The 20401-nt window shown below is 41.6% G+C and overlaps 1 protein-coding gene across 4 annotated transcripts in view; it reads left to right on the plus strand.

Annotated features, from left to right (window-relative positions):
* LOC126259967 (serine/arginine repetitive matrix protein 2-like) overlaps positions 1-20401 on the plus strand; it is a 400597-nt gene that overhangs the window by 201311 nt on the left and 178885 nt on the right. The window contains exon 6 of one of the 4 annotated variants that reach the window (XM_049957082.1): positions 2122-2417. The exons of the other annotated variants lie outside the window; for them this stretch is intronic. Within the exon in view, the coding sequence (XP_049813039.1) occupies positions 2122-2349 (228 nt within the window). The 3' untranslated portion in view covers positions 2350-2417. Of the gene's footprint in view, positions 1-2121; positions 2418-20401 lie in introns of those variants that run through there. 4 annotated transcript variants of the gene reach the window in all.

The following is a 20401-nucleotide window of genomic DNA, read 5'->3' on the forward strand; positions in this document are numbered from 1 at the left end:
GAGACGATCGTAGAGATGCTGGATGTAGTCCTGTGGAACGGCTTGCCATGCCATTTCCACCTGGCGCCTCAGTTGGACCAGCGTTCGTGCTGGACGTGCAGACCGTGTGAGACGACGCTTCATCCAGTCCCAAACATGCTCAATGGGGGACAGATCCAGAGATCTTGCTGGCCAGGGTAGTTGACTTACACCTTCTAGAGCACGTTGGGTGGCACGGGATACATGCGGACGTGCATTGTCCTGTTGGAACAGCAAGTTCCCTTGCCGGTCTAGGAATGGTAGAACGATGGGTTCGATGACGGTTTGGATGTACCGTGCACTATTCAGTGTCCCCTCGACGATCACCAGTGGTGTACGGCCAGTGTAGGAGATCGCTCCCCACACCATGATGCCGGGTGTTGGCCCTGTGTGCCTCGGTCGTATGCAGTCCTGATTGTGGCGCTCACCTGCACGGCGCCAAACACGCATACGACCATCATTGGCACCAAGGCAGAAGCGACTCTCATCGCTGAAGACGACACGTCTCCATTCGTCCCTCCATTCACGCCTGTCGCGACACCACTGGAGGCGGGCTGCACGATGTTGGGGCGTGAGCGGAAGACGGCCTAACGGTGTGCGGTACCGTAGCCCAGCTTCATGGAGACGGTTGCGAATGGTCCTCGCCGATACCCCAGGAGCAACAGTGTCCCTAATTTGCTGGGAAGTGGCGGTGCGGTCCCCTACGGCACTGCGTAGGATCCTACGGTCTTGGCGTGCATCCGTGCATCGCTGCGGTCCGGTCCCAGGTCGACGGGCACGTGCACCTTCCGCCGACCACTGGCGACAACATCGATGTACTGTGGAGACCTCACGCCCCACGTGTTGAGCAATTCGGCGGTACGTCCACCCGGCCTCCCGCATGCCCACTATACGCCCTCGGTCAAAGTCCGTCAACTGCACATACGGTTCACGTCCACGCTGTCGCGGCATGCTACCAGTGTTAAAGACTGCGATGGAGCTCCGTATGCCACGGCAAACTGGCTGACACTGACGGCGGCGGTGCACAAATGCTGCGCAGCTAGCGCCATTCGACGGCCAACACCGCAGTTCCTGGTGTGTCCGCTGTGCCGTGCGTGTGATCATTGCTTGTACAGCCCTCTCGCAGTGTCCGGAGCAAGTATGGTGGGTCTGACACACCGGTGTCAATGTGTTATTTTTTCCATTTCCAGGAGTGGAGTCCTGTGGGACACTTTCTTGTTAATAAATGTCCATATCAGAACATCTGCTTTCCCCATTTATATCCCTTTGGCAAATGATAAAAGTACGAGAATCCACATGCTTCTGCTGTTAATTCTTGTACTTGGGCAAAGTTAATGTTCTATCTACCTTTTGCACCACAAGTAAATTTCCGAAAAAACTTAAGGACCTTTTATTGTTGTGTGCCTGCCTTTTTTTTTGGCGTTTAAAAGCTCTGGATAAACTAGTGTATAGCTGCCACCACACATTGATGTGAGGTATCACAAAAAGGTTGAGCTGATGTAATAGAAGGCTCCACCCTGGCAATACATCAGTTGCCAAATATCCAACCTCGACGCTGCCACCAGGGCTGGAATATTGCCAGCACAGCAAAGCACTGGAGCTAAACTGCAGCAGTGGTGACCTGTTTTGCCACACATCAGAGCCTGGCACCATGGCACTACTGTGGTGTGCGTGATGAATGATGATGGTCCTGTCAAAATAGAGACAGATCACGCCACCATAAATACGGCCTACTTCAGCTATGCAGTGTCTGTTACCTTCTGCAGCCAACTCTAAGAGATACTGTGTGATAGTAAGTAACCTGATGTTGATCGACCAGCCTGCTGTTACTCTACACCACATGGGCTGTATCTAAATCCAGATTCTGTTGGGAGCTGAACGATGCCTTCCAGCTGGAGTGCCACCTGCTGGCTGACTACTGCCATCTTCAAGACCCTTACCCTGGGCTCCATGGCTCACACCAGGTCCTGACCAGCTGCCAAGTCACCGTCTTCTCTGTGCAGGCACACATTACTTCTGCAGGGTTGAATCTCCGGGCCACTGTTGCTGTATCCTATGCTGAAGTTCCTGGCTTGCCTCCACACTTGTGTGTTACTTCCACAGAGCTGTTCGTCTGCGGCAGTTGATGTGATCGACTTCTACGTGGCTGTTGTCGCTGTATGTGGGCTTTCTGTCTGCTGCCTGGTGTGGCTCTACACTCACCGAAATGCTGATAATGTAACTCCACTGTCCGCCTGCTTGGTTGGGCGATGCTGTGTGCTGGCCACCTCTGGGAGCCACCTGCTGAGCTATGCACAATCCTCATTGTCTGGAGCCAGTCTGCATCCTTAGATGCTGATCACAGCGAGACATTACTACGTCTGTATCTAATACAATGAATAAATGAACTGATGACTGTACTGCTTCTATGACTTTGCGTGTGACTTCCACCTGCTTCCACGTACCTGCTGCCCTGCCGGCCAACTTGCATCATCATCACTGCGTGTCTGACCCCAGCTACAATATATTACATATTTACCTTGGTTACTGTCTGTTTGATCTTGGTGTTCACCAAAATAACTTGGACTAGTGTTGTAGTTAAGCACAAGATGACTAATAGAAATGATCCCAAACATTTTATTTTAGACACTTTCAGTGTATCCCTCACCTCCTTTCCTGTCTGTTCTCATATGCAGCATTTTCCATGATTATTTTATTTCATTTTATTTTATTTTTTAAAGAAATTCACAGTATGTGGAAAGTTTCTGGTAAAAAGCTTCAAAACACAGGGTAATGACACAGCCGTTTAGAAATTTGTATGCAGGTTTCGGTAGGGGCTGCTTACAAACAAAAACAACCTAATTGTTGTGCCATTCTGTAGATTGTAATTTGTGTGTCAGGCCACCCTCATAAAGTGAGTTGAACAAGTGTGCAGCAAGTGAACGATGAGGAATTTTATCTTTATTGTGAGATATTAATTTATAATGGTGGTGCGTAAGTTTGTTAGTTGTTTAAAAAGCTTTTGAGACAGAGTTGATGGCTGGTACTCACCTTCAGAACATGAAATATTTAGTACTGCCAAATTACACCACCCTTGTTTTCAGAATTATTAGTCCTTCCTCAGGAAGGAGAGGGGAATAGGTAGGCAATGTTTAAAAAGGAATGGCAGGTTACTCAGACACCATTCTGAGAAGAACCAGCCTATTGTGAGGATCACTGGAGACCAAGGTCTCTCACCGTTGGTTCTGAATGACCTGCATTCCTTTTTAAGCTTTTCCCGTTGAAGGAGCTAATAATTCTGAAAATGAGTTAGTCGGTATACATTCCCTCCTCCTCCTCCTCCTCCTCCTCTTCATATTCATCCTCCTCCTCTTGAGTGATATTTCCTTTTGGCTCAGAGTGAAGGAGACTCATGATAGCAGGTAAAAGTATGAACTAAATAGAATTTAGAGGACTATATTTTCAACTGTTACCTTTCATTCCCATCTCTTTTTCTGCTGGCTTCCTTTTGACCCTATAGTTGCATTGTGAATTGTTTCTCTTTGAATATTCTCTTCTACGTGTTGTGAGTTCTGCAGCTATTTTTATAAAAATGCAGCTAATTCGCAAAAAAATTAAATTTTGTCTTCTTTAATGTTACAATTTAAAATGCAGTCCACATTTTTAACATATATTTTTCTTCATAAATATTGCACCTCTCGATGGAGCATATCAAAATGTTCACATTTCTTTCTTCAAACTTTTATCAGTGGAACCAAAAAAAGTTATTTTTAAGCAGAAGAGAGTAGTAGCAATGTGACACACTCAAATTTGCCGCCTTACAATCTTCGACCGCCATGGCAGGTGTAATAGTGCCCAGTTTATGAGCTGTAGTAGATGACCCTAAATTGACTGAAGTACTTTTTCACTCTTCATGGAAATAATAAGAAAACAGCACCTCAGAATCTATCTTTATGAAAATAAAAAAATACATACTTTTGTATTAAAATAGACCATTAAATAAAAAGCAGAAATGTTGGGTTGTTGACAGGCACACACGAAAGAAAGAATACTTGCTAGCTTTTGTAGTTACCCTCTGACAAGCTAGAATACAAAACAAACACACACACACACACACACACACACACACACACACACACACACATACATATATATCACGACTCTGCCCTGCTCCTACATGATGCCAGCTGGACTGATAGTACCAATGCTTTGTTTCGCAGTAGGTGGTCTCACTGTGATGTGGGTGATGTCAGATGAGGTAGGTAGAGGGAGGCAGGAAACAGGGAGAGTGACTGGGGACGGTCGTTTAATGGCTCAGATGGCGGTAGTTGGTTTGCCAGCTAGGAAAGTGGGAGAGAATGGCGGTGGTTATGTGGGCTAGGCATGTAATGCACAACTGTAGAGGCCAGTGGGAGGCAGCGCACACAGAAGGTAATGTGGGGACATGAATTGGGAGGGGGGTGACAGGACAGTAAGGGCAAACTGTTGGATGGTGGGTGTGGGCCCCAAACTAAGGTAACCCACTGCTCCTGCACCCTCCATACAATAGTCCTTTGTGATGGAACACACATGTGAACAATTTGTGATAACGTAGATGGACTTTCTCAACTCCAGATGGCAGTAACATTCATTTTAACATGTGAGTATTTAAAACTATGTTCATATTTCAGAAGAGGAAGACATAGTTGGGGACTGTATAAATTAGAGATAATGTTGTACAAGGAACTACTATAAAAAGGGGGGAAGGTAAAGAGAGACCAGTTGCATCACACATATTTGTGATATTTTCCTGTTTTCTGTAATTTGAAACTGCTGTAAATCTCTCAGTATTTTACTCCAGCCACAGCAGTTAGAACTGAAAAATGTGTTTGATCTTATTCGTGACATTTAATACAAACCTGTACTTATCATGAAATTATGCACTGTAGCTTTCACACAAATTAGTCTTCTTCATTTAAGATTGACCAAGCAACACTATGTGTACCAAGTTGCAAGTTATTTAATTGTGAACCATTATCAGTTTATAAAACACTCTTGGACATAATTAACATAGAACTATTTTGCTGTCTGAAAAATAATTTACACTAAACAGTACTTTGCAAGATTAGTATTATAACTGTGAATTTGCTATATGAAGTTGAGTGATTTTTTAAAAAGTTGTGCCGCTGCTGCTGCTCTTTCTTTTTCTTCAGTGTTGTCTATCATGGTGATGTCTGACTATGATAGGCAGTCATCAGTTACTAAGTGTCTGTTGTTTCTGTGTTTTGTTTCTGAGGTGAAGGATCGGTCTAGCACTACCTAAGGAATGTGTGAAAAATTGTCTAACAAATACCCTTAAGGTAGCCAGTGTAAAAGATTGTTAGTTGTTGATTAGGTGCACTTCTGATTCGCCTTCCTGCTCCACAAACTGGTGTCCTGCACTTTAAGGAGAATGAGCAGTTCAAAAGCTGTTCTCCCCAGCTACAAAACAGTAATGATAAAAGAATAGGAGCCTGTCAACTTGTGTTTCTATTTAGTGATGTATTTATTCAGCTTAAGCTGCTTGAACAAACTGTTACATAGTTACTGAATAGCAGATAGTCCTACATAGTAAAAACAAAGATTAACTCTTTTTGTTTGCACATATTATAAATACTGCTTATGGACACATTTGGTTACGTGAAAAAATGTCAACTTCGTAGTCTATGTCTACCTAAACTCTTCCAGGCCATTATGGCAAAGATATGTATTATTGAGTGATTTTCTGTGAATGGTCTTACTCTCAGTTTCAAAAAGACACAACTTATTCAGCACTGCATATTTAGAGGTACTATGCCAATGATAAGTATATCACATGGTGCAGAAATAAGTAGAGTGGAAACTTCAAAAATTTTGTTGAGTACATACTGATGAAAATTTAACTGAAGAAAAACACATTTTTGAACTCCTATAGTAACTTAGTTCATCCACATTTGCACTTCAAATCTTTGTAAATCTTAAGGAGGGACATATCAGTAATGTTATACGGAATAATATTCTGTGGTAACGCATCTTTAAGAAAGGAAATCTTCGTTGTTCAAAAATGTGGTTAAGAATATTATGTGGTGCTGACCATCAATCATCTTGCAGATTGTATTTTATTGGTCTTGTTGTCTGCAAATCAGTGTACTTGTAGACATCTGTTTAAGAAGTTAGCCATTTTTATCACTGCTTCATAGGATAAATTTTCCCTAATGAAGTTTTTTTGTAAATAATTGACTGCAGTTGATAAGGCACAATGGTGTACATAATTACAATACCAGAAGAAAAAATGACATTCATTACTCCACATTTATTTCGTCATTAGCACGAAAAGGGGTGCACAAAGCTGCAACCAAAATTTTTAATCACATACCTGTGATATCAATAAAATGTCTGTCTGACAGACAGCAAAGATAAATTTGGGGGGAAAAAAAACTGAAAACGTTTTTTCTTGACAACACCCCCAATTCTATTTCTCTCTTTGTAATCTGTAAAAGGTGGTGGTTCGGAATTACTAACACCTGTAAATGGTCAGCATATTTACATTTACTGAGGAATGTGCTATGTGACTGCAAAATAACACATTCCACATCAATTTGATCTGTGGTTGCGGAACTCAGTTGTTCGATACAGGATGTCAAATTAAACACCTTTCAGCCATCTACATTTCAACTTATTGTATTTAGCAACCAGTTTCAGTGATTTACTACACCATCTTCAGGCTCCTGACCGACGTGTAGGAAGATTGTACCCCTGTTGTGAGCAAAACAGGGCTGAGGTAGAATCTTCCTACACGTTGGTCTGGGGCCTGAAGATAGTGTACTTAAATGCTGAAACTGGTTGCCAAGTAAAATAAGGTTGGAAAGTAGACAGATGAAAGGTGTTTAATTTGACATCCTCATTGACAAAAATCCACAGAAAAGAGTTGCTCAGTATTAAGTCCAGTGAACGTTGACACCATGACAGCATTATTATGTCATCACCACGGATCCAATTATTTACTGAGGTACTGTCAGTGTCAATGTGGAATTGTGACATATGGCATTCTGTTGGAACAAAGTTTGTAAGATCATCCAGTAACTGAATCATCATGCCCTCTGTTAACATTGCCAGGTAGATGGCACCACTTTGCTGCACATGTGGAAAAATAAAGAGTCCACAGACTTTGCATTTTCCAATTCTACAAAATATTTTCATTTTTGTTGCGTCTCACTTTTCCAAACAAACACAAGAATCTCTGAGTTCAGAATGTCATGTTATGGCAATTAACTCTGCCAGTAAGGTCAAGTGTCTGAACAGTATCATATCAATGAAGATAGTGTCCATTGTGTCCCAACATCTGCCCCATTTCAATTTAGAAGTCAAGGTATTTCAAGTGGTCATGTGATTGCAATGCATGTAATAGGCACATTTTGCATCCTTTACAGTGCAGTCTGTTTTTTACAAGATATTTCTTACTGTGGGCTGTGCCACCTACAGCTCCCTACTAGTGCATACCATTGAATTCCATGGGCTTATTTCAAAAACAGTGCAGATTGTGTCACCAGCCTTCTTTTCCACATTTTATTGTTGACCTATTCTTTGTCTTGCTGTAACAATTAAAGGGTCTTGAACTGGGTTACCCAATATCTAATGCGATTCCTGTGTAGTGCGTACTTACCATGTTTCATCATAAAGTGACAATGCAGTGGAACAATAGCTTGTAGTGGGGGCAAGTCCTCATATTTACCTGGTTTCTTTCCTTCTTGTTTGCATACAAGTATCAGAATAATGTCCCACAATTCTGTCCCATTACACCATGATCCAGCTGTTATCATCTCTCCCCCCCCCCCCCCCCCCCCCAGTGATTAGATGCATTGTGGTTGCTGGTGATATTATGGTCTTCAGTGTGAGGACTGGTTTGATGCAGCTATGTATGCTAATCTATCCTGTGCAATATTTTGCATCTATGCATAACTACTGCAACTTGCATCTACTTGAACCTGCTTACTTTATTCAAGGTTTGATTTCACTCTGCAGTTTTTACTCCCCAATTTTTTTTCTGTTACCAAATTAAGTATTCCTTGGAGCTTCAGGATATGTTCTATCAACTGATTCTTTCTTTTAGTCAAATTATGACATAAATTTCTTCTCTCTCTAATTTGATTCATTACCTCTTCATTAATGACTCTAGTATCCATCTATACTGTTTTATTGTCCATGTTTCAATTCTCTACAAGTGTAAACCTCAGACAAATACCTTCAGACAAAAATTTATATTCAGTGTCAAAAATTTCTCTTTTTCATAGATGCTTTTCGTGCTATCACCATTCTGCATTTGACATCCTCGTTACTTCTGACTTCGACAGTTGTTTTGTGACCTAAATAGTAAAACTTGTATACTACTTGTAATGTCTCATTTCCAAATCTAATTCCTCCCTCTGCATTGCTTTATTTAATTTGACTGCATTGCATTATCTTTGTTGATATTTATCATGTAATCTCTTTTCAGGACTGTAAATTCTGTTCAACTGATGTTTGAAGTCCTTTGCCATCTCTTATTGAATTAAACTTCAAAGCTTTTATTTCCTCTCTGTGAATTTTAATGCCTTTTCCATTTTTGTCCTTGTGTTACTCTACAGCTTCCTTAAGATGCAGATTGAATAACATATGGGAAAGGCTACAGGCTTGTCTCATTCCCTTCTCCGGTACTGCGTCACTTCCATGTCCTTTGACTCTTATGTCTGCTGCCTGCATCCATTACATATTAAACATTATCAACCCTTTAGCTTATATCGTGACAGGTATATCTGTTCAAGTGCAGTATGCTACCACTATCATTTGGGCATCAACTTCCTGCAGTTAAGAATTGATTATAAATGGGTCCTTGGACATCTCGGGGTTACAACATTCTTTCTTTCCTGAAATGTTTATCTTTCAGTGTGGCCACATGCTGGAAAAAAATATAAAAAAATGAAACTGTGGTCTGTGTTTCCCCCTCTGCAGTTCCATTACGTGTCGTTGGTGAAGATCCACAGGGAATTTTGAAGCTTTGTCTCTGGGTTAGATATGCAGAGCTATGTTGTCACTACTTAGTGTGTTGATTATTGATCATTATCATTCAGAATTGAGAAATGTTGGCATCATGTTGGAATTTTAGTGATAGTACTTGAAATAATAAATAAAAAGTAACAGACCAAGTTGCAATTTACTTTCGTCGTACTGAAAGTAATCAATTTTGGCTAATATAACCAATGCAGTAATACAAAAATGAGTCATAGCAGTAGATGACATAGCATTAGCAACATTGAATCTTAAGCATAAAACAACCATAGTAAAAAATGCAAAATAAACTTTATGCAGACCACACGAGGAGTTGGTGCTTGGAGCTGCTGTGTAACACCATCAGACTATTGAGCAACTGTTTACAAAAGTTCAAAAGTTCAGATACCGAACCTTCTGTGCATTGATTATACTGTGTGTGTGATATATATATATATATAAAAATTAATAGAGGGAAACATTCCACGTGAGAAAAATATATCTAAAAACAAAGATGATGTGACTTACCAAACGAAAGCGCTGGCACGTCGATAGACACACAAACAAACACAAACATACACACAAAATTCAAGCTTTCGCAACAAACTGTTGCCTCATCAGGAAAGAGGGAAGGAGAGGGAAACACGAAAGGATGTGGGTTTTAAGGGAGAGGGTAAGGAGTCATTCCAATCCCGGGAGCGGAAAGACTTACCTTAGGGGGAAAAAAGGACAGGTATACACTCGCACACACACACACACATATCCATCCACACATTACAGACACAAGCAGACATATTTAAAGTTTGGGCAGAGATGTCAGTCGAGGCGGAAGTGAAGAGGCAAAGATGATGTTGAATGACAGGTGAGGTATGAGTGGCGGCAACTTGAAATTAGCGGAGATTGAGGCCTGGTGGGTAACGGGAAGAGAGGATATATTGAAGAGCAAGTTCCCATCTCCGGAGTTCGGATAGGTTGGTGTTGGTGGGAAGTATCCAGATAACCCGGACGGTGTAACACTGTGCCAAGATGTGCTGGCCGTGCACCAAGGCATGTTTAGCCACAGGGTGATCCTCATTACCAACAAACACTGTCTGCCTGTGTCCATTCATGCGAATGGACAGTTTGTTGCTGGTCATTCCCACATAGAACGCATCACAGTGCAGGCAGGTCAGTTGGTAGATCACGTGGGTGCTTTCACACGTGGCTCTGCCTTTGATCGTGTACACCTTCCGGGTTACAGGACTGGAGTAGGTGGTGGTGGGAGGGTGCATGGGACAGGTTTTACACCGGGGGCGGTTACAAGGGTAGGAGCCAGAGGGTAGGGAAGGTGGTTTGGGGTGTCGGTGGGGTCAGGAGGTTGATGGAGTCAGGTGAAAGGTTTTGTAGGGGGCCTAAGGTTCTGAGGATTCCTTGAAGCTCTGCCTGGACATCAGGAATGGGATTACCTTGGCAAACTTTGTATGTGGTGTTGTCTGAAAGCTGACGCAGTCCCTCAGCCACATACTCCCGACGATCAAGTACCACGGTCGTGGAACCCTTGTCCGCCGGAAGGATGACGATGGACCGGTCAGCCTTCAGATCACGGATAGCCTGGGCTTCAGCAGTGGTGATGTTGGGAGTAGGATTAAGGTTTTTTAAGAAGGATTGAGAGGCAAGGCTGGAAGTCAGAAATTCCTGGAAGGTTTGGAGAGGGTGATTTTGAGGAAGAGGAGGTGGGTCCCGCTGTGACGGAGGACGGAACTGTTCCAGGCAGGGTTCAATTTGGATAGTGTCTTGGGGAGTTGGATCATTAGGAGTAGGATTAGGATCATTTTTCTTCGTGGCAAAGTGATACTTCCAGCAGAGAGTACGAGTGTAGGACAGTAAATCTTTGACGAGGGCTGTTTGGTTGAATCTGGGAGTGGGGCTGAAGGTGAGGCCTTTGGATAGGACAGAGGTTTCGGATTGGGAGAGAGGTTTGGAGGAAAGGTTAACTACTGAATTGGGGTGTTGTGGTTCCAGATTGTGTTGATTGGAATTTTGAGGTTTTGGAGGGAGTGGAGCTGGAAGTGGGAGGTTGAGTAGATGGGAGAGACTGGGTTTGTGTGCAATGAGAGGAGGTTGAGGTTTGCTGGAAAGGTTGTGAAGGGTGAGTGAGTTGCCTTTCCGGAGGTGGGAAACCAGGAGATTGGATAGTTTTTTTAGGTGAAGGGTGGCATGTTGTTCTAATTTGCGGTTGGCCTGTAGGAGGATGCTCTGAACAGCCGGTGTGGAAGTGGGAGAGGAAAGATTGAGGACTTTTATTAAGGATAGGAGTTGACGGGTGTGTTCATTGGCTGAGTTGATGTGTAGGTGAAGGATTAGGTGGGTGAGGGCAATGGATTGTTCAGTTTGGAACTGGTATAAGGACTGATGGAAAGAAGGGGTAACTGGTTACCAAGCCCCCACCGAACGTATCTCTGCCTACGTAGATCAACACCTTCAACCCATTACATGCAGTCTCCCATCCTTCATCAAAGACACCAACCACTTCCTCGAACGCCTGGAATCCCTACCCAATCCGTTACCCCCGGAAACCATCCTTGTAACCATTGATGCCACTTCCTTATACACAAATATCCCGCACGTCCAGGGCCTCGCTGCGATGGAGCACTTCCTTTCACGCCGATCGCCTGCCACCCTACCTAAAACCTCTTTCCTCATTACCTTAGCCAGCTTCATCCTGACCCACAACTTCTTCACTTTTGAAGGCCAGACATACCAACAATTAAAGGGAACAGCCATGGGTACCAGGATGGCCCCCTCATACGCCAACCTATTCATGGGTCGCTTAGAGGAAGCCTTCTTGGTTACCCAAGCCTGCCAACCCAAAGTTTGGTACAGATTTATTGATGACATCTTCATGATCTGGACTCACAGTGAAGAAGAACTCCAGAATTTCCTCTCCAACCTCAACTCTTTTGGTTCCATCAGATTCACCTGGTCCTACTCCAAATCCCATGCCACTTTCCTTGATGTTGACCTCCACCTGTCCAATGGCCAGCTTCACACGTCCGTCCACATCAAACCCACCAACAAGCAACAGTACCTCCATTACGACAGCTGCCATCCATTCCACATCAAACGGTCCCTTCCCTACAGCCTAGGTCTTCGTGGCAAACGAATCTGCTCCAGTCCGGAATCCCTGAACCATTACACCAACAACCTGACAACAGCTTTCGCATATCGCAACTACCCTCCCGACCTGGTACAGAAACAAATAACCAGAGCCACTTCCTCATCCCCTCGAACCCAGAATCCACCACAGAAGAACCCCAAAAGTGCCCCACTTGTGACAGGATGCTTTCCGGGACTGGATCAGATTCTGAATGTGGCTCTCCAGCAGGGATACGACTTCCTCAAATCCTGCCCTGAAATGAGATCCATCCTTCATGAAATCCTCCCCACTCCACCAAGAGTGTCTTTCCGCCGTCCACCCAACCTTCGTAACCTCGTAGTTCATCCCTATGAAATCCCCAAACCACCTTCCCTACCCTCTGGCTCCTACCCTTGTAACCGCCCCCGGTGTAAAACCTGTCCCATGCACCCTCCCACCACCACCTACTCCAGTCCTGTAACCCGGCAAAGGCAGAGCCACGTGTGAAAGCACCCACGTGATCTACCAACTGACCTGCCTGCACTGTGATGCATTCTATGTGGGAATGACCAGCAACAAACTGTCCATTCGCATGAATGGACACAGGCAGACAGTGTTTGTTGGTAATGAGGATCACCCTGTGGCTAAACATGCCTTGGTGCACGGCCAGCACATCTTGGCACAGTGTTACACCGTCCGGGTTATCTGGATACTTCCCACCAACACCAACCTATCCGAACTCCGGAGATGGGAACTTGCTCTTCAATATATCCTCTTTTCCCGTTACCCACCAGGCCTCAATCTCCGCTAATTTCAAGTTGCCGCCACTCATACCTCACCTGTCATTCAACATCATCTTTGCCTCTTCACTTCCGCCTCGACTGACATCTCTGCCCAAACTTTAAATATGTCTGCTTGTGTCTGTAATGTGTGGATGGATATGTGTGTGTGTGCGAGTGTATACCTGTCCTTTTTTCCCCCTAAGGTAAGTCTTTCCGCTCCCGGGATTGGAATGACTCCTTACCCTCTCCCTTAAAACCCACATGCTTTCGTCTTTCCCTCTCCTTCCCTCTTTCCTGATGAGGCAACAGTTTGTTGCAAAAGCTTGAATTTTGTGTGTATGTTTGTGTTTGTTTGTGTGTCTATCGACGTGCCAGCGCTTTCGTTTGGTAAGTCACATCATCTTTGTTTATATATATATATATATATATATATATATATATATATATATTCCTCAAGCACAGTGAAAATATTTGTACTGATCAGCTTAGTTTGCTTTATGGTTGGACACAACTTCAGGAAAGGAGGAGGGGGGTTGGTTGACTGTACTCAAGGTGATGTCATAAAGACCGTAGTGCACAGTTCAAATTAATATAAATCTTACCTGGCTCCGTGAGTGCCATACCACAAATCTAAACATCTGGTGTCTGACCCCCAGTTGGTCTTAAAACTTTTTCTGTCACTTAATATGTATTTTACCTTTATCAAGATTTGTTGATGTGAAACACCCCAAGCTGCAACATGGTTTAAAGTCTGCTTTAAACTATAGTCTCCTCTGTAGCTCGTTGGAGAAGTCAGTTCAGTCATCAGAGGAAGACTAAGGCACACAACCTTAAATAGGACTGTACCTCATAAAACACTATGGTGCTAAAACAAACCTGCAATTTAAGGACAGATTTTGTTTTAAAATGAGTTTACTGGTTAATGAGTATGACTTGGGTTTCACAGACGTCTAACTAGTGACTAGTGTTACGAATGACATATGTAATTAATCACAACTTAAATCACTTCTCAACCATGTGTGGTTCCAATACTCAACACGCCACTTCCTCATTGTAGCCTGTCCTGTATTCAATTCAGCATAAGATAATTCCTGACAGCTGGCAGTGCTGTTGGCAGCATTCAGCTGCAAAGTTCAAACAGCTGAAGGTGAAAACAGTAGTGTCTATAGAGCTCTGACAACACCTGAGTATTGCCATAGAGACATTTGCAAAATCACAGTTTGTGGTGGGTTGAAGTTGGCACACAAAGTTACCATGCCCAGCCCACTGCAACTGTCAAGGTGCTCCTTACACTGATTTGAATATAGCTGTGGCAGTGCTTCCTCAGAGCTGTTCTGCTAGATTCTTCTTAATGGCAATCTCTGGCACCCATACGCAGTCTCAAGCCAGGTGATGATTCAGTGCTTTAATTTAGTTTGTTCCAAGGTATTAAGGCCATAAAGAGTCTTCTTCTAGCACTGTTTGGTTATTTGAAAAGTTTCAATCATAAGCTTTCAAATTTTTTGTGTAACTAATTAAATGTTTTGTCAGTTACTGAGGACTCTATGATTATGTCGTGGTGCAGTACTCTACATTTACAAGATAAGATGCAATGATTGACTTTCATCTTCAAGACAATTTCTTCATATCTCAGATAGTTTAATGAATGGCCACAGGAGGAGGAAGGGGAGGAGGAGGAGGAGGATGGGGATGGGGATGGGGGTGGGGGGCAAAAATCCAAATGTAAATCTTCCAAAGCATGGAAACTCACTTTCAAATAATAACGAAATCTTCACTGAAAAATTTCCCATATTAGCTCCCTGACATCAAGTGATTATTGTGTAGATCTTGATAATGAAGGTATGTTTCATCACTATCACTGATTTACCTTCCAAATGCTGCAGTGGGCCAAACCTTTTAATGTTTAATGTAAGAAATTTGCAGCTGAGACAACACTGGTCTCCAAAACATGATCCTCCCCTTACAAACTACAGTCAAATAAAGGTAGGAAAAAATCCTGTATCCTACTAGCAGTAGGCACAGACACAAACAAAGATGGTGAAACTGATCCTAGCCTTTTGGATAATATCAAGGAGCTACAGAAGGGGGTTTGAAAGGGGAATTGCAATAGAATGTTAGCAACAAATGAGATTTTTAAAACCTGTGAAGTTAGAAGTATCAGGTGTACAGTTGGAAATCCAAGTCTGAAGAAAGGACACATTGGAACTAGGTGAATAGATGAAACAGCAAGACACCAGCGTAAAAGAAAGAAATAAGTTATGTGAAAATGTGTGCAGATAGTGTGTCCCTGTTTGTAGTACTTTGTGTCCTGTCAATATGCTTACCCTGCAGTTTGTTGACTGCTTAACTATGCTTTTAATTTGGATTTCCAGTACTACACTAAACAGTTAGGTACTTGCTTTTCAGTAAGTGCTTTATTCTTTTAATCTGCTTTCTGAATTTTTCAACATATGTACATTCTCGTTTGATTGTTGGTTGCTTCTTTTGCGAAATTTACTTCTTTTTTATGTTTTACTATCAATTTTGTTTCATCTGTGTGCCTGGTTCCATACTTGCCCTTCCTTAACACTGACTAGTGACTACCTTCTCTACTGCTTTTAACATCTCCAGTTTTTTAATTTCTTTGCCAACATTTCATTGCTGATTTCTTTCCCATGCTTTCTTGCTGTTATCATCAATATCTTGATGTGATTGCCTTATTCACACTAAACTGGACCAATTGTATTTTCCTCAGTCATTTCCTATATTGTGCCTGTAGAGTAGTCAGGTGAGTAGAACTTTTCTCTGATCAATCAAAATACTGTACAATCTCTAGTGGAATGGACTAGTCTGCTGTAAAACTCTGATTAATGTGAAGATGAAAGTTGCTTGAAGTGAGTCTGCTTGTTCTTCCACACTTTCGAGTTTAAAACACTAACGTAAGAGCAATTTAATACATTTTCCTTGCCATTAGGTAATAAAAAATAAAATTAATAACTTGGCCATAGAAGAACTATTCAGCTGAAAAATTTTGATACACATGAAATCTTTACTGTTTATGTTGATGTCACTGTGAAATTAATTACATTTCTGTGTGCTCTGTGCATGTTGTTGTACTACCTGTGGATAGTAACTTTGTGCTCCCGAAACTTCCTGTATATTTTACAACTTTAATATTATTTTTTAAATATTGGGCTGTTTCGAAAATCAGCTTATGCAAACACAGTTAGTTTATTTTTATATTCACCCAGACTTGTTTGGACATCTATGTTCATCTTCTGTGGGGTCCAATTTTTATTTCTGTAAAGTGCAATATGAAATTTATAATAATGTAACTGTTTTAGGCCTAAGAATTACAATACGTTCAATTTTCTTTGTTTTCTCTAGACACTCACCTTAAAATTACATTGCTAAATGAACTGTGTCATTATAATAATGCATTATTATAATTATTATAATAATGCAGCTCATGTAGGTGAGCATCTAAAAACAAAGTAAGTTGCACATATTGTAATTCTTAGGCCTACAACAGTTAAATTATTATAAATTTGACATTCTGCTTTGCAGAAATAAAAATTGAACCCACAGAAGATGACACATAGGTGTTCGAAACATGTCTCGGTTAAATATACAAAAATAAACTGTGTTTGCATTAGGTTGATTTTCAAAACAACCCAATTTTCAAATCACAAACACAAAACAATATCAAGAGGAGCTTCAAACCATAGTAAAACGAGATTCTTTAAATGGTAAACATTTTCATACACTGGCTGTTATAAAGTGAATAATATATTGTTCTTATTGCCAGAAGAGATAACGTTCCTCGTATTGTGTGTGATCAGCATAAAAGATAAATATAGTTATTATAAGCTGAACTATAAGGGGTGTTCAAAAAGTTTCCATTTGAGGGTATTTCTGCAGTGTATATGCAGTGTACCACAACTCCGATGCAGGTATATAAGCACCGACGTGTAGGCAAGGAATTAGTGTTGAGTTTCGTTTCGTTTCTGACGTGCATGTGATAGATACAGGTATGTGAACAATCCCAACATTATTACCAAATCTGTCCAAATAGGACAAGTGTGCTGTTATTCTTTTCTTATCTGCTGGTAGACATTCATCGGAAAATGAAGAATGTATATGTGGCAGCATATCTGTCGAAAACCAGTGTTGTGTAATGCTTCATGGTAATGCACATCCCCATACTGTAAATGTCGTAAATTCAGGAGGTACGCCAGCTCAAGCAGGAGACAGTTGAGCATCCACTCTGTAGTCTTGGTCTCTCCCCATGCAATTATTACACCGTTGGTTCCTTAAAAAAGGCCTTGAGGGATCGATGATTCCTGTCGGATGAGGGTGTGCAGCAGGCAGTTAACAGGCTTCTTCACACAGCAGGACTCGATGTTTTAACAAACTGGTACCTTCAGCCTGGTGCATCTGTGGGATGATTGCCTCAACGCTCATGGCGATTTTCCCTGATTGGCGTCCAGTTCGAGACTATATGGCCTTCAAATGGAAATGTTTTGATCACCTATTGTATTTACTATGTTAGTATCACTGCAATTACCTTGGATTTGGTAGAACTTGTTACGTGAAAGGTTTCTCTCTTTCTATTTCTTAATTGAGAATGGATATGGATTAAAAAGTTAAAACTGCCTTACAGTTCCAAGGATGAAAGAATGACATTGCCTTACAGCCCACATAAGTTTGTGATTAGTATGATACTAGAAAGTCAAAGATGGAATTTAAATACAAATAAAAACCAGTAAAGGTAACCATTTACCATACAATTGAAGTGTGGAGTTCTTAACAGACACAAAAACAAAATTGAAAGCATCGCTAAGCTTTTAGACTATGTCCTTCCTAGAAGTTAACCAACTAACAAAAACACATATACATTACATTATTGTGTCCTTGTGATTTGATGGTAGTGAGTGGTCATATATGGTTGACTGTTTAGAGTAAAAAGGAGAAAGGGAGGAGAAAGAAAAGGAGACAGATGGAAGGGAGAAGCAGCAAAAGAGTGAAACAGGAATTTGGTACAAATGACCCTGCTCTGGCATAGGCAGAGAAGGTGTGTGTGGCACACATTGAAGTGGTGAAGTGAGTTGGGAAAGTGGAAAGGAAGGGGGTAGGTACAGAATAGGATGTGAAGTGGAAGGTGTGTGGAGAGGGGAGGAGGGGAGGAAGGGACAGGGGCTTTTGAAGATTAGGCCCAGGATGATTGCAAGTTTGAAGGATGGACAAGCAGTTGGTCATGCACAGTTGAAATGCTGTGCCAAAGTTACAAGAAAGTTGGTGTATGACATCATTGCTTTCACAGGTTGCCCTACCTCTGATACAAAAGCTTATGCCAATGGCAGTGCAAGAGTAAGATGTGCTGCGTAGAACAGGTCTTTCTCCTAGATGTTTCACAAGGATATAACATTGGTGCATTAGGATGAAGCAGAATATTTTGTAATTTGGATTGGCATTGGATATCACTTCATGGGGCAGTGGGAATGAGTTTCAGAAAATGTTCCAAGGCTCTGCAGGAGGATATGGTTGAGATGTTCCAGTCTGGGGTAATGTCATGTCATGAGTGGGTTGCTTCTTTGCAGGTAGTTTTTGGGTGATTGGCGAATTAGGAGCATTTGTGAATATGACATAGATGATCTGATTCTAGACTAGGCTTGAGGATAGTGCAGAACATTTCCAGGGACAAGTGTGTACTCTGACCATAATTTATTTATGAAATGTGGACTAAAGTTGAAGAAATTGTAAAAAGGTAGGAAATTAAGATGGTTAGATCAGTAGGAAATTAAGATGGTGATATTAGGATATGTTGAAACAACCAGAGACTGTTAAGAGTTTAAATTGAGCATTGGGAAATGACTAATGTAATTAGTGAAAAATATTACAGTAGAAGATGAACAGGTAGCTTTGAGAGATGAATTGCTGACGTTAGTGATGTGATACTGCAGGAATAATTTGACATGGGAGTGAAAGTCGTTAGTAAGAAAAAGGCGCATGGGGTGGACAACATTTCTTCACAATGATCAAAATCCTTGGGTGAACCAACTATGACAAGCTGTTCCACCTGTTATGTAAGAGATATAAGAGAGGCAAACTACTCTCTCTTTTAGAAGAATCTATTAATCTCAGTTCCTAAAAAGGCTGGAGTTGACAGTTGCCAGTATTACCAAAGTATCAGTTTAATAAGTAATTCTTGTAGAAAACTAACATGGATTATCTACAAAAAAATGGAATGATTGATAGAATCAGATCTGGACGAGACCAGTTTGTGCTGTGGAGAAATACGGTATGTGGATATGTGAGGTAATACTGGCCGCATGACTTATCTTAGAAGATCGATTAAAGAAAGATAAACTCACTTTTATGGCACTTGCAGATCTAGAAAAAGCTTTAGGCAGTGTTGACTGAAATACACGCCTTGAGTTCTTGAAATCACCACAGATAAAATACAGAAAAGCGATAGCAGTGATAAAAGGTGAAGGACATGAAAGGAAGTGAGGAGTTGAGAAGGGAGTAAGTTAGGATTATATTCTACCCTCTGTGGTATTCAGTCTGAACACAGGACTACCAGTAAGATGAATTAGGGAGATATTTTGCAAAAAGAATTAAAGCTCAGGAAGAAGAAATGACAACATAAGATTTGCCAGTGACATTGTAATTCTGCCCGAGATGACAAAGGACTTGCAAGATCAGCTGATGATGTGGATAATGTTTTGAAAAAAATATATAATGAACATCAGTAAAAACAAACAAGGTAACTGAATGTAGTTGGATTAAATCAGCAATTGGATTAAAAAAGAGTCAAAAATAGTAAAAGACTTTTCTTGTTTGGGCAGCAAAGTAGCCAATGGTAGAACTAACAAGGATATGTAATTCAGACCACCAATAGCTAGAAAAGTTTTTATGAAAAAAAGATACATGAAACATTAAATATAAATTCAAGTGGTAGGAATTTTTTTGTAAATGTAGTTGTTTAGGATATAACCTTACACTGAGGTGACAAAAGTCATGGGATATTGATCTTCACATATGCAGATGGCGGCAGTATCACACACACAAGGTATAAAGGGGTTGTGTATTGGTGGAGCTGTCATTGATATTCAGATGATTCACATGAAAGGGTTTTTGACATGATTATGGCCGCACAATGGCAATTAACAAACTCTGAATGCGGAATGGTATTTGCAGATGGCCGCATGGACATTCCACTTCAGAAATTGTTAGGAAATTCAATATCCCGAGATCCACAGTGTGAAGAGTGTGCCAAGAATACCAAATTTCAGGTGTGACCTCGCACCATGGGCAATGCATTGGCCGATGGCCGTCACTTAATGACTGAGGTCAGTAGCATTTGCGTAGAGTTGTCAGTGCTAACAGACAAGCAGCACTGTGTGAAATAACCACAGAAATCAATGTGACACCTACAATGAAAGTATCCAATAGGACAGTGCGGTGAAATTTCGCATTGATGGGCTATGGCAGCAGATGACTG

This window comes from Schistocerca nitens, chromosome 5, assembly GCF_023898315.1.
Source record: "Schistocerca nitens isolate TAMUIC-IGC-003100 chromosome 5, iqSchNite1.1, whole genome shotgun sequence".
Lineage (NCBI taxonomy): Eukaryota > Metazoa > Arthropoda > Insecta > Orthoptera > Acrididae > Schistocerca > Schistocerca nitens.